At 43.7% G+C, this 21,206-nt stretch overlaps 1 protein-coding gene across 1 annotated transcript in view; it reads right to left on the bottom strand.

The window, feature by feature from the left end:
- The window catches only part of LOC139912216 (plexin-A2-like), a 53,272-nt gene extending 33,305 nt beyond the window's left edge, over positions 1-19,967 (bottom strand). Inside the window, exons 1-4 of the mRNA XM_071899952.2 lie at positions 18,738-19,967; positions 16,612-16,794; positions 6,815-6,949; positions 922-1,022 (exon numbers count right to left, since the gene is read on the bottom strand). Coding sequence (XP_071756053.1) covers positions 922-1,022; positions 6,815-6,949; positions 16,612-16,794; positions 18,738-19,967 — 1,649 coding nt within the window. The remainder of the gene's footprint in view (positions 1-921; positions 1,023-6,814; positions 6,950-16,611; positions 16,795-18,737) is intronic.
- Between the last annotated feature and the right edge of the window lie 1,239 nt (positions 19,968-21,206).

Genomic DNA, 21,206 nt, shown 5'->3' with positions numbered 1-21,206 from the left:
TCATTCAGAGACAAGAGAAAGACCCCGATCTGAATTTAATAGACTGGCAAATAAAGTAGTCTCACTGCAGTATGGGTGCTCATGATTTACTTTGGTTTACTTGAAGGAGCAGCAGCCTATCTATTCACTGTGTGGAAGGCATTAATTCAAATAAATAGAGAAATGGGACTTAAGCAGACTGCAAGAATGCACTCAAGAAAAAAATAGAAAAGCAACGGATTAATAAAGTAATTAAGATAAATTACATAATTTATTATTTCTTCTCACTTAGCCAGTGAGTTGATAACACTGAGAGCTGCAATTTAAATAATGCTGATAATCATCAAGATATAGCTGAAATGCAAACGTCATATGATGAGACTGCTATAAATCCCTCGCTGAGGTCAGCTTCAAACACAGCGGTTGGTTCTGAAACACAGAGTTTTAATCCCTTGAATCCCCTTTGCTCCATATCGAGGTATTACGCAAGCTAACCTGGAGGTCAGATAATTAAGATGGAGGAGATAAGCTCGCTCCGTCAGGTCCAAAATGTTCCCCCGGGTACGCAGAGGTCCAGTTGGGAGGCCCGCTGCGCTGCCAGGCTAATCCCGTCCCCGCCATTAACACCAGTCGTCCTCTCGCCTGACTGACAATAGTATCTGGGCATGCAGCGTCTCCTGTCCTAAATAGCACCATTTAAAAGGGATCATACTGTACAACAACCAGTTCGCTGTTTTCAGTTTCACCGCCATCTGTTGATAATGGTGAACTCCAGCGAGCACAAAGTCTGTTATATTAAATTGCACAATTTTAAAAGCATCACTTGCTTTGACGTCTTTCATGCTTGCTGCCAGCTGTTTGGAAAACACCAGTGTTTGCGGTTTTAACCCGGGATATGATGTGTTTATGTGAGGAGGGAGATGATACGGTGAACACACTCACATGTTGAACAGAACACACCAGCCACAGTGCGGGTCACCGGAGCTCAGACACTCTGCACATGTGCCGTACTGCTCACACGCCTCCACAGGCACCTGGGCCACCTGGACCAGAGGAAACACGGGAAGTGTTAACATGTGGAATTACAAAGGTAAAAGAAAGAAACACATAAAATACACTCCTCTTAAAACAAATACGGTACCCTTCTCTCCATGCAAATTAAAACTGGTCATTATCTCATTTATACCTTTTTTTTTTCAGACAAACATTTATCATTTCACAGATTCCCCATTGAAAAACATAGTAGAAACAAATGGATTTCAAGGACATGTTCACATTTTAAGGTCATATATTTGGCCCAATAGCTACCCAAATATACCCAGGTAGCTAGTAGCTAACTAGCTAGTAAGTTAGTTAACTTCCCTGCTAAATTCAAGTAGTTGTTTTTCCCAGGGTTGCTTGCTCATTCGATAACTGTTAGGTCTATCTGAACTCCTCACTTATGTGTTGAAGTAACACTAGTTTAATATACTATACATGCCAATCTTCCGAGAGTGTCGGAAGTTCAAAATGGCCGCCGGAAATAAGGTCAATGAAGGCATGTACCCAAAACTTGTTGATGAGATAATAAACACTTTTAATGTGAATGGAGAGAAGAAAGCCCCTGGCATCATGTCCTTTAGTGTAGAATACATGAAAGACATGACATTGCATTTACAGTCCATGTTGTATAATGTCCCAGAGGTAAAACACTTCTTGCTGTGTACACAATATTGCACCATGCAGTATTGTGGCTCTGCCCACATGAGGAATTGATTGGAAAAACATATTCGATTTATTTTTTCAATTGCTTTTTTTTTCAGCTATCAGAAAGTACAAGTAGACCTGGCAACTAGTCGCCTGAGAAACATTATTTTTGTGCTGCAAAATCCCTATTCGGTTCTACTTTATGAGATTTGAGAAATAACATTCTGCAGCAGTTGTTGCGCTACTAAAGCAGAATAGACCAAGGACAGATGATCAGTGGACTTCTACAATGGTTATCGCTCTATGAGGACACAGTTAAATGCTGCTATCTCTAAACTTGTTACACACACAGTCGCACAGGCACACACACAAACAGACACAGTCAAACTGACAGACAGACAGACAGACAGATGCACACACCGCTGCTGCCGCCACCTCTACAGTATGTGTGGACGCCTGGCAAAGCATAAGCTCTCCATTAGCTGCTGTGAGAGACACTGCTGTCGCACGGCCAGCACCAGCCCCTGCATACAAAAACAGGTTCGGAGCCTCAGCCTGAGCCCGGCTATTTTATACTTTGTTATTATTCTTCGTCTTGACGTGCGATGCAAGCAATTTCCTGATGTAAGCAATCACAAATGAAGAGTGGATTATGGATTAGAGTGTCTCCGGTGCTCTTGATAGCGTAAGTGGGTTCTCTCTCAGGTCTGTGTTGGCAAAACGGATTATCTGCTGCTCCCTACAAAATGACTTTTTCTCTTTTTTTCCCCCTCATTTCAGAAAATATTCGGTGCATTCCATTAGCAAAATGATGTTGAGTGCGGGAAGGGGGGCGGGGGTTGGGTTGGGGTGGGGGGGGGTTCTCAGTCCATATCTGACGCAGTAGGTATAATCCATGAATCATCGTGAGCTGGAGCTCGTCTAAACTAACAAAGTTGGTCTACGGCCGCTGGGCAGCGTGACCTTTTACAAGGGGAACGCTATGGATCCTCTGTTTCCGCCGCCACCGCTGCGAATCAAATGTGAAGCTCCCGCCGCACATCTGAGTTGATTTGTTCAGTGGAATTGACCTGAGCAAGAAGGCAACCACCAGAATCCAAATAAGATCAAAAGACAGGTCCTGTTGCTTGATGTCTCCTCAAATGATAGTCGCTCGAAATGGGGATCGGAATCTCTCTCTCTGTCTCCATCTATCTATCTATCTATCTATCTATGTATCTATCTATCTATCTATTTATCCATCTATCTATGTATCTATAATATGTCTATCTGTCCGTATTTCTACTTATATATCTATCTATACACCTATTTAATGCTGTTGCTATGTGAAAACCTCATAACTCAAATTTTAGTGATTTTCATGCTATAACTTCAGTTGAAGGATCACATCCCTCTCTATTTTTTGAGAAATTTAAACAACCCTTGGCACTTATAAAAACCCATTCAAAACCCATTGGATAAAGTTTTAAATGCACAGTGGTCAAGCTGGAAACAAGGCTGTTTTTCTTAGTTCCTGATAAGTTGATATTTTGGAGATGCGTTTTCACTCGACAGTGTATACATCTATACATGTATACATCTTTATCTCCTTCTATGAACCTGCCCAACCTAGAGTTGATTGTGGAGGAAAAGGTAATAATACCTCAATGAATTCAGCCTTCATAATGTCTCATAAGCTCTACATAGATGCTTCATAAATCATTCATATGCAGATGCCGTACTTAAGTATTTCTCATCAAGCTTTTGTTTATCTTGTCTTCCCTGGGATAATTTGTTCAGGAGAAACCGATCATTTAAAGCAAACACTGAGCAACATAGAAAATCCTCCTTTCCCCGAGAGGCAAAGTCTCAATATGGCTGGTTTTGATTATGTTTCAGTGTGGCTTCATGGCTGGGCCAGATGATCACGTCCACTTAAAGAGCTTTGGGAATTATCACATCTTTATCATTTCACAACATCTGGGATGCCCTTAACACTAATGCTCGACCTTATCATCTTACCAGTCCACTATCACTTTAACACTTTCATCCGGATTTGCTGGAACTTTAAGCATGCTGTCAGATGAGCATACAGGCTTTTAGGTCTCTCTACGACTATCATCCTATATCCTGACTCTGACTCAGGAAAATCTGCAGCTATCACGACGGTTGGGAGCAAGTTTAGGGTATTTCAGGTCATATCCATCAGTTTTTTGAGGACAGAGCAATACAGGAAATTAAGGATTTCATTCCAAATTGCTATATAACCACTTTCGAGAGTTTTTACTCAATAGCCCCACATTGAAAGATGATACTCTAATATGTTTCTATTTTGCAAAGACCTAACCAGTGAAATAATATTCCGTGCCTTTTACTTTCATACCAAATGTTAGTGTGCAGTGGGAGAGGAGTTTTGATCTAAAATAAGACAACCACCATTTGAAACTCTTACAACATGAATGGTAGCACAAAATGAAGACAAACTGTGTTACTTTATAATGAAGAATGGGTAACTAAAGGCCTCGGTTGACAAAATGCTAACAGCTCAACAGACTGGAGCATCTTTATTTTAAAGATATTGAATTCTGAACTTTTCAAAACGGGTATATAAAACACAATGATGAAAATATTTCACCGCAGTGTGCAGTAGAATTTGTATGGACTGTTGCCTCTGCTCTGACTGGCACCTGAGAAGAGTACTGCAGTGCACAGGGCATCAAAAACCCACTGATATATGACATTTTAGAAATTAACTCTTCTGTTATAGCACCACTGATTCCAGTGGCACATAGTTTCATCAGATTATAGATGGTAACCTCAGTTTGACATGCTGATCATGGGTAAAGGTATTATCCACGCTAATGTGTTCTGTTTTTGAGTGATACAATGGCATTATATGAAGGACAGAGAGACATGCACTCTTGTTCAGCAGCACACACATACACACACATATAAGGAGGGGAGAGACAAAGACAGAGAGAGAGAGAGACAGAGAGAAACATGGAAGTGGATGGGATGGATTTCAAGCAGTGATTTTACATTTTACAGGATAGCACTTTGAGAGATTGCCCTGGAAAAACCCTGGAGCAGTTTCCCCCTTCTCTTAGCGGTGCAGGTTTAAAGCCTTAGCCATCATTTCACACAAGCAACAGTGACGTTCACTGAGGTGAGCGTGTGTTTGGATACATTCAGCTATTCTTAGATATGATCAAACTAAAGGCATACAGTAAAAAAGATTAACTGCTGTCAAATTTTTTTTTCTTCAAATCAGTGATGTTTTCCCAAATGACGGTTTTGATGGACACACAGACAGACTCACACACACACGTCAAAACACGCACACACACACTGATTCTGTTTCTCTCCTCTCCTCTCCTCACTCTTCATCATCATGCTAACCCTGCGTGTTGCACTCGGCGGGAGACAGAGAGGCTCATTGTTATTCCACGAGGGTCGGCTGATCTCAGCCAAATCTGTCTGCGCCTCGCTCCTCATTCCACATCATTTCTGTATTGTTTGGCTCCCAGGAATCCAAAAATCTCTCATCTCTGGGATCTACTGGAAATGTGGGAAACCTGCGAGCGAAGCCCCTCTCCCCGTGGAATTCCTTACCAAAGCCGCGGGAACGTCTGAAGGGAACGGAGGGCGAAGAGAGAAAGGGAGAGAGAGAGAGAGAGAGAGACAGAGAGAGAGAGAGAGGAAGGCTTTACTCTGCTCTGGGCTCCTGAGGGCCACAAAGCCTAAGCTGTTCTAATATTGAGAGAAAATGCCTGGCCCAGCCGGGTTTGGGTTTTGCTTGGTTATTATGTGTCACCAGAGGCGGATTGAAGGGAGTAGCTGGCTATCTCCTTGAAGGAAGCATGTGTCTCTCCTTGAACAACCAACGCTCATCAATAAGTGATGCGCTGTCTCTTCCAGTCTATCACACTCTAGGAAGAGCCGCCTTGATTTGTTTTAGAAGACAGTACCCTTACACAATACCGTCTCTATTCTCGCTCTCTCTCTTCAAACGGCATCCCTTGTTCTCTTAAACTTGACGCTTTCATGGGCTGTACGCTGTTTTTCGAGCACTCAGAAAGAGAGTTTGGAAGCACTCAGACATAACTGACACAACTGCAATTGTCCCGATGCCCTCTGCCTCTCCGTCCTGCGACTTCGGGGGTTTAATGCATTCCAACAGTCAGAAGACAAGTGAGAGCAGTGATAGGGGCTTTTTTTGGCCGCACTGAAACCTAATCCCATTTCACAGTGCCATGCAGCCGCGCCAAAATAATCACTTGATGGGAGTTGAAAGTGATTACCACTGTTCGCTCTTATCTCCAATGAGTCCAGAGAATATCGTCCAACAACAACAACAACAACAACTGCTAGCCTCTGTGATGCCGGTCCAACTGGGGAGCAGACTAGGGGGATACAGCCACACAGCAAAGCTAAGCCAAGCCACTAATGGTTTTCTATGGGATGTGTGTGGCATGTACAAAGATGCATGCACTGTGAGTCAATGCGCATGGATAAGTAATTAGAACAGTAGTCCATCCCTCTCCACCAACCCTGCATATTTAACACTCCCAAGACATACAGTTTGTGAATGTTAGGGAATTGCAACATTGTGTCTGGGGGATAAGGCATAATCATCTGGTAGGATTCCAATTAAATAGTATTAATTTATCATTTAACTTGAATTAATCATTGATTCTAAACAGTCTTACTCCTAATTCCCAGACTTTACACAATAACAATGCTAACAGTAACACTGATATTTGTGCAAACAAAAGCACAAACATGACTCGATTTCTTTTTTTGCCATACACAATCCCGCTCAATTAGATCCACGCATCTCCAAAAAGATCCTCCGGAAATGAGAAAAGAACGCTTATTTTTGCACCTCAGTATGCATGCATTTTAGATTTTGTGTGTTTGTTGTTTTTTTTTAGAGTGGTATAAATAAACACATACATTTTCATTTCAACTAAGAAAAAGAAAATTTGGAGTTGCAATTTAATGGTAGGCATCAGCCCAAGGACGCGTCAGCAGCGGACGCTCGCTGTCACGGGGGGCTTGAACCCGGGGCGTCCAGCTGAAGGACAGACCGTCTCCCCTCTCCTACAACCTCGCCCCGCTGCTCAGCTTTTGTCCTGACAGCAGAAATAAAATGAGGGCATTTCCTCACCTGATTGTCAGACATGACATAGAGAGAGTTCCTGTCCAGGGAGAAGGCCATGTCCCGCAGGATGGGACTGCTATCCTTCATCACAGTCACTGTCTCGTACAGCACTCCTCCCTCCAGAGGACCGTCCACCCTGATCTGCAGGGACAGAAACACAGACACAGAGGGACAGTGAATGCCATGCTGCAGGACGCACACTGTGACTGAATGTTTAATGTATATTTGCAGTGATATTTGTAGTCTACTGTCCATCATATGCATTGTACTCTCCCTTTCGCTTTGTTTGTGAGGTCCCGTTGTCCTTGTACCATATGCTAGTGTGTGCTTTGCTACTGTCTTATCTCTGCACCAGTGTCACCAAGACAAAAACCTGTACTTTTAATTAGGGATGGGATGATATGCTTATCTCTTGATACGATTCAATACGCGATATGGGGTTCACAATTTGATACAACCACGATACAATGTAGGCTAATAAATACAAGTTATTTGACAACAAAGTCAGTGCAGAATTATATTTATTTCTGAGGCATGAATCTTTCTAGCAATGGCATTTGCTTGCTAGAATGTAAACAACAATTTAAGAATGTCATTACAAAGTGCAAATAATATAATTAGGATGGAGAGCTTGTGAAATCTCATTTGTGATTACTACAGCAGAACAAAATGTTGCTAATATTGCGATTCATTTTTCTGCCCCATGATACGTATTGTCACATTTTTGTATCGCGATATATTGAATTTCGATATATCGTCCCATCCCTACTTTTGATGTAAAGGTGTGACTGAGAGAGGAAAGATGGATCTGGTGAGACTCTGCTGTACTGTGGTAATCAGTGGTTCAATCTGGCAGTATTGCTTTGACCCGAACCCCCCTGAGGTTAGCTCAGTCCATGCCGCGGTCAAGTTTTGAAATGTGTTCAGTGAGCTCAGCCTCAGAGGATCAATTTGACTTTGGAATGACTTTCAGACGGCAATCTTTTGGGGCTCATTAAACGCATGCATAGAGAATGGATGCCCACTGGTAAAGAGATTTCGATTCCCTTCTCCCACCTCTGACTACAAATAAGATAAGATGCCATTGCAGAGAACCAAACAAACAAGCAGGTCTGTCTTCGTAGTAAGTAGCTTACTGATCTTGGAGCTGTAAAGACATAAAAGGCACATTGAAATGGCAAATAAGCTCAATAAACCGTTATTATGGCATGGTTAGACAAAGATAAAAACTTCCCTTTAGTAGCAGCCACGTCATAATAAAGCTGTTTTAAGTTATTCATCTACTTATTCATCTAGATTTACAAAGACAGATGTCCTTGTTTGTTTGGTTCACCCCCGCATGACTATTGCCCAATCCAAAGAACAATTGATTGTGTGTTTTGTACTTGGACTATAAACGAACTCAGTAGCGCTCCTTCATTTCTTTATTCAAAAACACATGCCATTATTTGCACTCCTATGCAGAGAGTACATGTCTTTCAGCATTGGTATAATGATAACTTTTTACAGACAGCTTGACACTTGAAATAACAGTCACAGACGTGAAATAAGAGGAATAAACCTTGAATAAAGCATGATAGTTGAGAGAAAAGATCCTCATTAGCTATGCAAACCCAGGTTGAAGCCCTATTTAAAATTCAAGGAGATTGAATCATTAACCGTGTGATGCAATTACAGTAAAGCTGAATTAATTTCTTATTTCTTATTAATATCATAATAATTTAAAAAAATGCAAAATGCAAAATGTCTCCAGCGCTGTCGCGACAGTCTTCCCTGCATGCATCCTGACACGCGGACTTGAGCGACCTCGCCACCCAAATCAAATGTGACTGCAGAAGATTTTGAGCGTGTGCCAGGCTGGCTCACACATACAGTGGCACAGAGCCTCAGCAGTCTCTCAATAGAGACAGTCCCGATCAATACAAACTGATTACATGATTGGATCCCCTGGGCACCAAAACTGCATCAATCAATCACGCCTCCACCTTCCAGGCAGCTGTGGCTCTCCAACCGGCAGCTCTGCCAGCCAAGAATGAGGGAGGGAGAGAGTGGAAGAGAGAGAGAGACAGAGTGTGTGTGTGTGTGTGTGTGTGTGTGTAGGGGGGGTTCAGATCCCACACACTAAAACACCGAAGCCCAGTAACAAGCCACAGAAGAACGACCTAGGATCCGCGCTTCCAGATCATAAGAGGACACAGTCTGTCTCACACCGATCAGACTGTCATTACCCGGACCTCGGCACCGAGAACAATCCTATCCCTTAAATACTTATTTCATAGACAGATTTATCCGGTGCTAAGCCTCTCTCGCTCATTGTCTGTTTTCTTTCTCTTGTCCTGTCTTCCCTTCCTCCTCCTCCTCCTCCTCCTCCAATTCCTCCTCTCTCTTACCACAATCCCACGCAGCAAAGGAGCCAGTTTCCATTATATTTCCCGCACTCTTCATTTCATAAATAGCCCAGATAGAAAACAGAGCTTGTAAGCATTCCGCCAGTGAAGCTATGTATGAAAAAACCCCAAAAATAAGAGGGACAGAAATAAATATATAGGCTGAAATATTGAGCGTATTTAGCTAGGTACGATGATGCTGACCAAGGGCAAGGGGTTCAGCGATGAGCTCAGAGAAAGTACTGACCCCCTGACCCATCCATGGTGTTTGATTTCAGTGGATTTAAATGTGGTTTTATCATTTAAAACAGGACTGACCGGGCTGCAGCCCTCTGGGAGTACAACAGGTCCTCAATCTCTCTGTAAGCCCCACAGCCCCATAATGAGAGTAAGGCGGGTTTAATTGGTTTTATAATGAGCCTGCTTGTAGCGACTGACACACAAACACACACACACACGCATGCTCACACACACTTACACACATGTGCGCACAAACAAATACACACTTACTCTTGCACACAAACCTACACGTACGCACAAAACACACTCTATTTGTTGGCTGCTCTCATTAAGTGAGAGTTTGTAGTTGCAAATTGTGCGCATGGGTAAAGTTTTTCAGTTTCATAAGCACTTGTTTTGATCAATACAGTACCATTGCTTGTGGCATATCAAGAACACATAGACAATACACCACAATCCACAGTAGTGTAATGATAAAAACAGTTTGTAAATAGTTAGAAGGACTATTGTGTATATATGAAGGTGCTTCAGGGTCACTATTAGGGATGGGACAATAACCGGTATTACTATATATCTAATATATTGATATAGTCATGTTACTGATTGAGTTAAAGTAGATGCAGGCCAGTTGCGCTTTATTTGACACATTTATTTATTTATTTATAAAGTTAAATAAAGTCAAAGTCAACACATAAAGTCAAATATTTATTTTAGATGCTGTTATTTCGATTTTTATTTGTGTTGTTTAAAACTATCCTCACAGTTTCTATAAGCTAAACCAGCATTTTATAATTTTGTTTTTTAAGAAATAAGTCAAATGTCTTGTGATTGATATTATAAATTAGTTTTTGAGTAATTTAAACATATTACAGTACTGTTTTTAAAGTTTTAATCTTTATAATAATTATGGCGATAGTATCATATATTTAGATAATTTTGGTTAAGATGATCGTATTATGTAATTTTCACATGGCCTGTTCACTGTACTGTAGCCACAAACCAGAGAAAACCTAATTCTAAAGTTCAAAGAGTCCCTTCTGTGCAGTCCATGCCATTTAAATGATTTGTCATTAATACCACATGTTCATATGACCTCAGTGTGCTTCTCTCCTTCATTCTTTCTTCCCAGTAAATCTAACAGTTGAGGAGGTATATATTTAACCCATGAATAATATTTAGGCCAATAACAGCAATATCCTTCCTGCTGTTGAAATTCCCTTCCAGAACCTGCAACCGATATAAACAGCCAAGCTTAGTACGGCTACACAAACAGATAGCGATATGCAACGTGAGCCCGTGTGCTCTTAACGAAAACAACCTCCTTCTCTCACGGCTCGGTTTGCATCTCGAATGGTCCGCTGCACTCTCATCCTGTGAGAGCCAAAGAAAACAAAAAGCCCGACTTCTAGGATGTCACTTGGCTGGAGCGGGGTTAGCTCAGTTGAAAGGCTGCCAGACGTTGCATGAGCAATGCACTTGCCCACATGTCTCTCCCCCTTGAGGATTTACATATGGGATTGATTCTGAGATCATTCTGGCTGATGATTTTATTCATGCTGAGAGGAAGTACACATGTAAATATCCCTGAAATCCTACTTTTCCGCTACAGAGTGGGAAACTTTGGAAAGCAGGTGATTACTATGTTTATGTGGCAATGGCAATCCAATCCTAAAAAAAGTGTGTCCATATGTGGCCTGCCAGTCGGTGCCCTCTAAATTCATGCTGCTAACCTAAACATATGGATGATGACCCAGGAGGCGAGGAGCACTCTGTTCAACCAATCATTTCCAATCTGCTACTCACAAGGTTGCTTCTGTCCCTGAAGACCGGTCTGTCCAACATCCGTTGACCCAGACATGAGGAGGTTGGTACACTCAACTTTGAGTCAAATTCAACAATAAACTTCTCTTGGATTACTCTGTTGTAGTTTAATTTGTACTTGACTTCTTTCCTGGCAGACGACAAGTTGTCCTGCACACAAACATCAAACCACTCTTTTTTTCACATAAAACCAAAAGTAAGGAAATTACAATTTGGCAGGAAACCACACACAAATCTTCCATTTCAGTGGAAAAAAGGCACAGAATCAAAAGTAGATAGAGTAGATGCACACAGACTGTAAGCAATACAGACTTTGGCGCAGTCAGTGACTTCAAAATGGATGTTCCCAGACTTGACTCAATATTGCAATGCTGGAAATGCGGTGACATAAGGGCCAGACAACTGGCCACCTTTAAGGTTGAGTGGCTGTGCATATGGTCAGATCGCGGCTGACAGCCGAGGAGAGTGGGCATTGATTAGCCCATATATCCATCACGGCTCTGTGAATGCTAATGAGACGAGGGTCCAGATAGAGCTGAGCCGCAGCGGCTAATGAAAAGGAAAAGCGTTCGGCGGGGGGGGGGGGGGGGGGGGGGTCAGCGAGGTGGAGGTCCGTATTACAGAACAGGACTAATCATTCAGCCATCACATTAACTACAGTCACAAAGAGAGGCGTATTGATCATAGCCACTAGACACGCTGTATGTTGGCAAGTGCCATTACCTAAACATGATTACCAACTGGGTCGGAAGAGAGGTAATGGTGTCTTTGTGTGTGTGCGTGTGTGTGCGTGTGTTTTGGGGTCATTGTTAAAAGCCTCCCAGTTTAGCGCCCAAATTTCAGGTTGGAGCTCAACCTAACCTTCAGCTGTGTGGCGAGCTTCCAAGAACTTCATACCATAATTTCTACAACATGACCACAGTCTCCTCTGAGTCTCTGAGTCTCACTGCTCTCCTCTCTCTCCTTGAGGACACGGTTTCCTGTTCTCTGTTTCCTGGCCTCCTCCGTACTGTCCCTCCCCCCCGTCCCTCCAATCATTCCCATTGTTCAGTGGGTTCCCATGGCCCATTGACAAAAGCAGTGGGAGAGGGACAGTAGAACAATTCATGGCACTCGTATGGTTTTCATTTTCCTGACCGCAGTACGGCCCCAGAGTTCTTGTGTGTTTCCATGTGTGTGACAGAGAAAAAAGAAGAGAGAAAGAAGAGGGGAGAGAGAGAGATGGAGTCACGAAATAAATTGCAGTCAGGGAAGGCAGGAAGATGCACACCTTTCCATGTTATCACAAAATTGCCTCACTTAACGCCATTTAGAATTTCACTTGTGCTGAAACATCTAATGGTGATCCGCTGTGAAGAGTTTTGCCCTCAGGCCACGGCTCCTTCCATGCAGTTATGAAAATCCTTTCAATTTAGCCTCAAACACACCTATTCCCTGCCTGTGAAACTCCATTCTCATGATTTCAATCACCGAATCTCCCCTTCCTGCCCCCTCCTAGAAACCGTGACTTTGAAAAGCCCGAGTCATTTAGATATGCACCGGAGAATTCCCTCACTTGGTCAGCACTCAACAAGCCATAATGAATCCACTATTTGCACATGAGAGTATTTGAGTAAGCCTTTATTTGCAGCGAGCTTAACATTTTCATCCATTTCTAAGAAAAACTGCTGCTAAGTGGCTGCAGCCACTGGGGTGAAGTGCTGGTTTGTTTTGATTTCATTCAAGACAGCAACCTCTTATACTGCAGCATCTGCATCCTTCAAATTATACTTACAGACATTTAGCTAATGCTCTTATCAAGAGGGCCTTGCAGTGAGGGAGCAGTTAGGCGTTTAGTGCCTTGCTCAAGGACAGAGTCGAAGCTGCTGATGGACATATTGGCTGTTGCAGGGATGAAATCTGCGATGTTTCAGGCCCTGCCAGCCTGTCGAGAGCAACGTAATGTCTAGTTAAGCTGAAGCCTGCTGACACTCTGACGCATTAAATAGTTTAATCACATTAAAATATTGCCGCAATTCCAGTGTGGCAGCTTTGATATTACTTATCTCCCTCTGAACTGGAATATACACTGAACGTACAAAATAGGGACATCTTCCTGATGTTGAGTTGCAGCCCCTTTTGCACAATCCACATCTCGATTAGGGCTGAAAGATATTGACAAAAAATCGAATTGCGATTGTGTTTCTTGTGACAATATGAATTTGTGATGCATTTTTTAGAACTTTAAAATTGTTTAAAGAAAAGTGATTTTGAAAAAAAATTAAAAAAATAGATGTCAGTGTGCAGGATTTGCTGAGTTGGAGTATGATTAAAGGTTTTCACCAATATTGTACTTGATTCATGGACCAAGATTACCTGGAGCTCTAAAACACCTTGTTTAGAAATCCATCGCCTCTCTCTCTTAAGCAATTAATTGCAGCCTCTGAGATCTGGAAATTGCAAAAGTTCATATTGCGATTTTGGTTTTTTTTCGATTAATTGTTCAGCTCTAATCTCAATTGCCTCAAAGCTTAAAAATCCTTCTCTAACTCGTCTGCGTCTCTTCATCTACATCTCCTCCTTTGAGATCGGTATTGATTTAATAAGGAAAATCAATAGAGGATAATTGGCTTTTACCTGGATTCACCTCATCACCACCTCATGTACTTCATGAAAAGAATAAGTGTCCCTGATATTTTGTACAAGCTCGTGGCAGCCGTAGGGTCGCGCTACTCAATTAAAATCAGCCACCTTAGGCACCAAAACCGTGACAGATACGATGATGGAAAGGTCCTGTTATATCGGGAACGGGAGTAGCCTAATTGAAGGACGACGACGGACACATCCATATGCCGCGTGGAGCCCTGGACCGTGAGACTGTTGGTTATCCCTCTGACCTTTCACCCCGGCTACGCCCTTCCTGTGGCAGGCCTGACCTTTGCAATGGCCTCGCTGCCTGAGTGATCTGCTGATGGCATTTATTGTCATGCCCCATTTCCACTCAGCCTGTCCATTTGGGGTGATGGAATAGGATTGGAGACGTGACCCTCTGCTCCTCGGGGGCTCCCAGGAGTCTGAATCATGCCCGTACATTCTGTCAATGTAATGACAAACTCTGCCCTTTTACCCGCGCAGCGCCTGCACCAGTAATGATGGATTTCACACTCTCCTTACCCGAACTCACTGCTCACTTCTCCAACACATACAAAACTATATTCTCTGCCACTCTCTCTCTCTCTCTCTCTCTCTCTCTATGTATGTCTCTTTCTGTCTCTCTACCTCTGTCTGTCTCTGTGATGTCTCTCTCTCTCTCTCTCTCTCTCTCCCTCTACCTCTGTCTCAGGTCTCAGTCTCTCTCTCTCTTTCTCTCACTCTCTACATCTGTCTCAGTCTCTCTCTCGCTCTCTCTCTTTCTGTCTATTCCCCTGTCTCTTTCTGTCCTTATGTCTCTGTATGTCTCTCTGTGCATCTCTTTCTCTCTCTCTCTCTCTCTCTCTCTGTTACTGTCTCTCTAGCTCTGTCTCTTCCCCTCTCTTTCTCTCTGTATATCTCTGTGCATGTCTCTCTCTTTTTCTCTCTCTCTCTACTCTCTCTATCTCTCTCTATCTATCTCTGTCTCTCTCTGTCTGTCTCTCTCGGTCTCTCTCTCTCTCCCTCTCTCTCTCTCCCCCCCGTCTCTCTCTGTCTCACCCAGGCTATCTTGTCTGTTCCCCGATGGCTCATCCAGTGGAGCAGCTCCAGTGATGCTATCTGCGCTCCCAGTCTGGCCCTGTGTGTGTGTGTGTGTGTGTATGTGTGTGTGTGCGTGTGTGTGTGTATGTGTGTGTGTGTGTGTGTGTGTGTGTGTGTGTGAGTGTCAGACAGATTGCTCCTCATAAGACTGAGGCCCCCAGGCTAGTGTCACAACAGTCCTCTCACACATTTCCTCAGTCTGTTGCATACTGTAAGACTGTGCAGTAAGCAGACCCTCCGGTGCTACTAAGTCAATCCAGTTAGATCAAAGAACGAGCCTTATAGGAACTTGATTATAATATATCATTACGGTATGCGTTGAAATGAAACATGATGGACAAGGGGTTAAATCAACTTCATGAACGTCTTAGAAAGAGGTCAACCTATGTCTGTGGGCCTGGTGTAAAGAAGCCTATAGCGGCCAGACAAATAAATGAAAGAAAACATTAAATAGGAAAAATGTGAGTTGGTTACACAATCCTATAGATCCCATGTTCAAACCATTTATTTTTGATCATCAATTCAGTAAAATAACCATGTCTGTCTGCCAGGATCCGCCTGACTTCTACATATTGAGTTAAGTCTAAGAATTTTGTAATGGTAACAGCCATTAAAAGGAAAATCCACCCTAAAACACTTTAACATTGTTAAACAAGAGGCAAGTGAGCTGCCTAATGTCCCGCCATAATTACCTTGATGTATTAAACAAAACCAGTTATGTTAATGAGATCATTAATTAAGATAATTAATGCTTTAATTAGTGTTAATGCATTAAACGCACATTAATGCGTTATGTGCCATGTTGCCGGTACATAAAAACAGCTAATTGGCGATCTAACTTTGTGGTGTATTACTCTTATTCTCGTGGATAAAACAGCAAACGTAAACAACGTGGCGTCACGTCCAGACATTTCCAGCGCACCTACAATGGAGTTTGACAGGAGAAAATGTTTCAGCGATCTAAAACATCAACAGTAAACGTCAGGTTTCAGTGTCAGTCCCCAGAATCAAAGAGCAAGAGCTTCTTTCTAGACTCACCATTTTGCACCCATGTTCAACAATCACACAGGGAGAAATCCATTGTAGAAGAGGCAGAGATACCAATTTCTCTGACAGTAGCCCCGATAGACCATAATGCAATGCAGCCAGAAGACATGTTGTGTTTGAGTAAGGGTCATGACTCTCACTTTTTCTCAACTGGAAAAATTCTTGCTTTCTTGCCTTTACTATTACTATCACTATTGCTATCATTCTCTCCACCTACACATAAACCCACAGCTGAATGCAGCAAATTCAGGCTCGCTCTCTGGGGGATGCTGAAAGTCATTCTAGGAAACGTAGGAAATCACTAACTGAAGTAGGAGTAGACGAGGCAGGATGAGGGAAAGTGGGAACACCAAGAAAGTAGATTACAACACTCCTGGAATGCACTGACCATCACAAATTACTGATATCTAACAGTGTATCTGAGGGGGGATTTTTTCCTTTTCCTTTAAGAGAGCCTCGTAGCATCACTAGCGAGTTAGCAATACCCCGCAAGTACCCAGATGGCCCCTGCGTGTCTATTACAGTCAAGTGTGAAAAGTTAGGCAGAGCAATGTCCACCTTGCTCCCCGGTGTCTGTCAGTGTACTGCTGCTCTCACCTTCTTCAGCCGTCCGCTCCTGGTGCCCAGGAAGGCCACGCTGTGTCCATTGTAGACGTACGAGGTGACGGAGGTCAGCCTGTCCCTGGTCTCGGTGTACACGGTCAGGCCCGACACCAGCTGGGAACCCCCCAGGGGCTGGTTGATATCCAGGCCACAGAAGTGATCATCGATGGGAACAGGCTGCGTGGAGAGAGGGAGGGAGGGATGGGTGTTGGGGTGAAGATTGAGAACAGATTAAGAACGAGAAGGCAGAGAGGGGTTTTTTTTCTGAGTGGTTAGAAGAGAGGGGTTGTGAGGAAGAGAAGAAAATAAAAGGAGAATAGGTGAAAGGAAGGAGGGGATGGAGAAGGGGGAGAGAGTGAAAGGAAGGAGGAGTGAGGATGACAGACACAAGGAGGGGCGACGGGGGCAAGCAGAGAGAGGGAGAGGGAAAGTGGGAGCCGGAGAAATGAATGAGATCACTGTAGACACATGCGAAGAGAGGAGGAGAACTCAAACTGACTTCTGTAAAGCCTAACATGCATTACGTGCGCGATTTTCAGGGTTAAAAACGGTTACTTCAAAAGGTTTTGGGCCGCTCCATTTATCAACAAGCCTCGGAGCGTGTGCATTTTGCGGAGCAGACTAATTGCTCATGGCAAACACGAGAAAAGCTGTGTATTTTGCGCCAGTTTCTGTGATTTTTAGATTGCTTGATCTGACATCACACAAACACGCAGCACAAGAGATGTCAGGTTTTGATTAAGCATCAAAGAGAGCGGCATGCTTAGCAGTCCTGTTACATCTACTATAGCCCACCTCAAACCTCTGCTAATTGCCTGTCACTCAGTATATAAATCTCTCTTTTTAGGGCAACTTATTTGTTCTTTCACATCCTGCACTTATAGGTCCTGCTGCGCTTTCTTTTACGCTAAGTGATATGCCTGAACATAGCTTTACTGTATGTGACAATCAGTGAAGTGAACTGAAGTGAAGTCTTTTAATAGAAAAAATAAAAATAAATAGACTTTTTTTCTGTCTAGCTAGTGGGTTATTACTCACCACTTCTCTATTGGACATAAATGTTCCAGCTACACATAAATATTTGTTATTTGAATATTTGTTCTAACCCTTGCATTCCTTATTATCGGTGCCAGTTTCAGCTGATTTTAGTGTTGAACTTCAAGTCGCTCTGAATAAGAAAATCAGCTAACTGCCAACAATAAAGATGTAAATGTACATTCAGGGAATAAAATCCTGTAAAACACTTGACATTTTGTAGATCTTTCACTGAGTAATGTAATTACCGTACTAACAAAAAATACAAGATCTAATGACATCGTAACAGGATTGAACCGTTATTTCATTAACAGTCCCATTTTAGATATAAAACCCTTTGGTTAACTGAGCAGTAAGAATGAATTATTTAATTATTATGTATCTCTATGTCACTGAAATCTTTTTGTGAATAACATTACATCTTATTTGTTTGATCGCATGGTGGAATCAAAGTGGATGTTGGGAACCACTAGAGTGAAAGATGTGATGAATATCATTGTTTTCATGACTCGCTTTCAACTTGTTTTCATGAAAGCCACTCATTATGCTGAATTATAGCTTTCACGGAGGCACAGACTTGGACTTTTACGAGAAAGCCCTCTTCTCAAGATCAAGAACAGGTCTCAGAGGGTTCAAATACTGCTGACAGCGACAAGAATAGAGGGAATGAGAGGGGGAGAGAGAGAGAGAGAGAAGGGAGGGAGGAGGGGAGGGAGGGAGTCAGCGCCCAAACCCCTGAATGAAATCAAAGCTGCATACAAAACTCCTCTGATTAGCATTGTAGAATTAATCTCCTCCAGCTCTTCTGCTCTCACGGGATCCTGAAAACCTGAATGGTGTCTTCAGCGCGGCTCTGGCTGCCTGCCTATCAGCTATTTAGGCTGTAATCGTGGCTGTAGAATAATCAAAGAGCCAACCTACAGTAAATCTAAATCAATGCTGCTCGCCACCCTGTGGATTTCATAGTTTGTCTAAATGTGCGTGCGTACGTGTGTGTGTTTAGGTGTGCGTGAGGCTACATCAGAGGGGCCACCAGTGATGATGATGTGAGTTTCTCTCTCTCTCTCTTTCTAAAGCACACCTACCGCCTTGGTGCACTGCACATCCTTTCCCAGCAGCCAGTGCAGCTCCAGGTTCCCCTCTCCCTGGTAGCAGGACTGCAGGCGCTCCTTGATGCGGGTGTTGATGTCTTGGATGGTGAAGACGCAGAGAGCAGAATGATCCGGAGGGTCGTGGTACTGTTTCTGTCCCTTGGAGAAGACGGCAAAGAGCACATCGTCCTGGGCGCTGATGTTGAGGGACTTGGCCAGAACTCTGCCAGCCTTGGACAGGTACGCCGCCTGCAGCAGACGGTACTCCTCGCCTCTGTGCACGCACCCCACGGGAAGTGACACGTAGGAGTGGAACTTCTTGTCACCTTTACAGAGGCGAATGATGCGAGAAGTGTAAAACAGGTCGCCGGGGGAGCTGCCAGCAGGCATCCCGTTCTCCGGCGTCTCCGGCTGCACGGTCATGAAGTAGACGAAGCCGCCGCTGGCGAAGCCGTAGATGTAGTAGATGTCAAAGCGTGGGACAAGGGCCAACGTGTCTGAAGGGATTTTGATGAGAGAGGAAACAAAGTCAGTGTGGAGCTCGTAGTCCAGCATCGCAGAGGATTCTGGGTCACGGGGCAGCTTGCGGCTGGAGATGGTCGGGAAGTAGTCCTGCTTGCCGCCAACAGCCGTGCCGATGTACAGAGTGGCATCCTGGCCCTGCGAGGGCACGACGACCCCAAACATCGTCCCCGTCTGGTTGTCGCTGGACAGGTAGTGCTCTTTCTTATGCGTGGGCTCCACCAGGATGAACAGGTCATCCAGCCTCATCAGCTTGCAGACGCCCTGGTAGAGGCTGCCGCAGGCCAGCAGCCGGTTGTGGGAGTAGTCGATGAGCAGGAGTTTGTTGACGTTGTCGGTGGAGGCTAGAGGTTCAGAGCAGGGCTGGACGATCAGAGGAGGGTAGCAGGCCTTGTTGTCGTACTCCGGCCCCGTATCGTGAGACACCAGGAGGGTGAGGTTGGCCGACAGCTTGTAGATCCGGTTGACCGCTCCGATGTACAGCGCCCCAGTGGACTGGTGCACGGTCAGATGGTTTAGAGACCACTCCCTCCTCTCTGACTGGAAGGTGCTCAGGGACTGTCCGACAGTCGTCTTTTGATTCACAGAGATTAGAGTCAATAGCCACAGTGCCAGCGGCCATGGCATGACCTTTAGAGGACCGTGACCTTTAGTGAGGCCACAGTAAGTCCATCCCTTATCCAAGCACGTTCCCATCCCCATAGGGCTCCGAAAAATACAGAGGTCAGACAAAACACCTGGGATTGGATTTCACCAATGGAGCAGGATTGTCCTGAAGAAGATGGGCTGAAGTGTGGTCTGTTCCCTCTTCAGTGATCTTCACATCATTCTGAAAGAAAAGAGAGATAGTTTTAGCTTTAGACTGAGAAGATGTCTGATTCTTTTGAAAGTGAAAAAGTGCTTTCAGGGTATCATTAGATGCTTCAAATAAAACCTAGAAGTATATGTGCTTGCTTTTCTCCATCTCTGCTTAGTCAGACACATGAGACATCAAAGAAACAAGTAATCATTTGTTCAAACTGTCTCCCCATCTTTAGTAGCCGAGAGAAGGTCCAATGTTCCCCCAGTCTGCAGGGGAGCTCATTATATTTGCCTCTATGTACGGGAAAACTAACTGTGGCCCATTACTTGAACAAAGCAGTGACACACAGTGCCTGTGCCTACCCTCTGTTTGGGTGGCTAATTAAATGATCCAAATGTATTAATTATGCCTCCATATTTTGGGCTCACTGTTTTCCTTTCTCCCCTCCCTCTTGTTCTTTTAAATGGTTGAATCCAGGAGGAATTAATCACTCTCCACTGCGGCCGACATTCCTAAATTAATCAGGCTTTTTCCAAGGATGGCAGGGAGTCATTAGAGATTCAGAGCCAGGCAGCATCAACCCTCACACTTCCCCATTTAATTTCATTAGCATATTTTATGTAGATATTTCTAGCAGGGGACAAACAATGTCCCTTGAAGGCTGGATGGACTGAAGGATGGATGAATTTGACAAAGGCCAAAGGATGTGATGTATTAAACACAAATAATATATGTTGTGTTTACTTGGTTTTTTTTTCCTTCTAATAACTATTATGTGCTGTATGCTTTGGTCTGATGCAGTCTGTTTCTCATGCACACGAGGTGAGATAAGGCAATTTGACACCAAACCTGGATTGTCTAAGAGAATAAAAATGGCAGTGTATAATTTAGTGTAGGCACTGATCATAGATGAGGTGGCTTCATACATGCAGTTACTTCATCCTGGTCCATTACTGAAGTAATAAAACTGTCAAGCACAAGGGAAAGGACAGTAAATTAGGAAACCTACATCTGTCTGCACTTGTTCACTTCGTCTGTGTTTCCCCCAGCTCTGAAGGCTTATCCAAGCTGGCTCTCTCTGAGGCTGTGAAGCCTCCATCCCATCTCCCCCCTCTGTCCTCTCTGTTGCCACACCAGCA

The sequence above is a fragment of the Centroberyx gerrardi genome, chromosome 5, assembly GCF_048128805.1.
Source record: "Centroberyx gerrardi isolate f3 chromosome 5, fCenGer3.hap1.cur.20231027, whole genome shotgun sequence".
NCBI classification, from domain to species: Eukaryota; Metazoa; Chordata; class Actinopteri; order Beryciformes; family Berycidae; genus Centroberyx; species Centroberyx gerrardi.
This window is presented reverse-complemented; position numbering and strand designations above follow the sequence as displayed.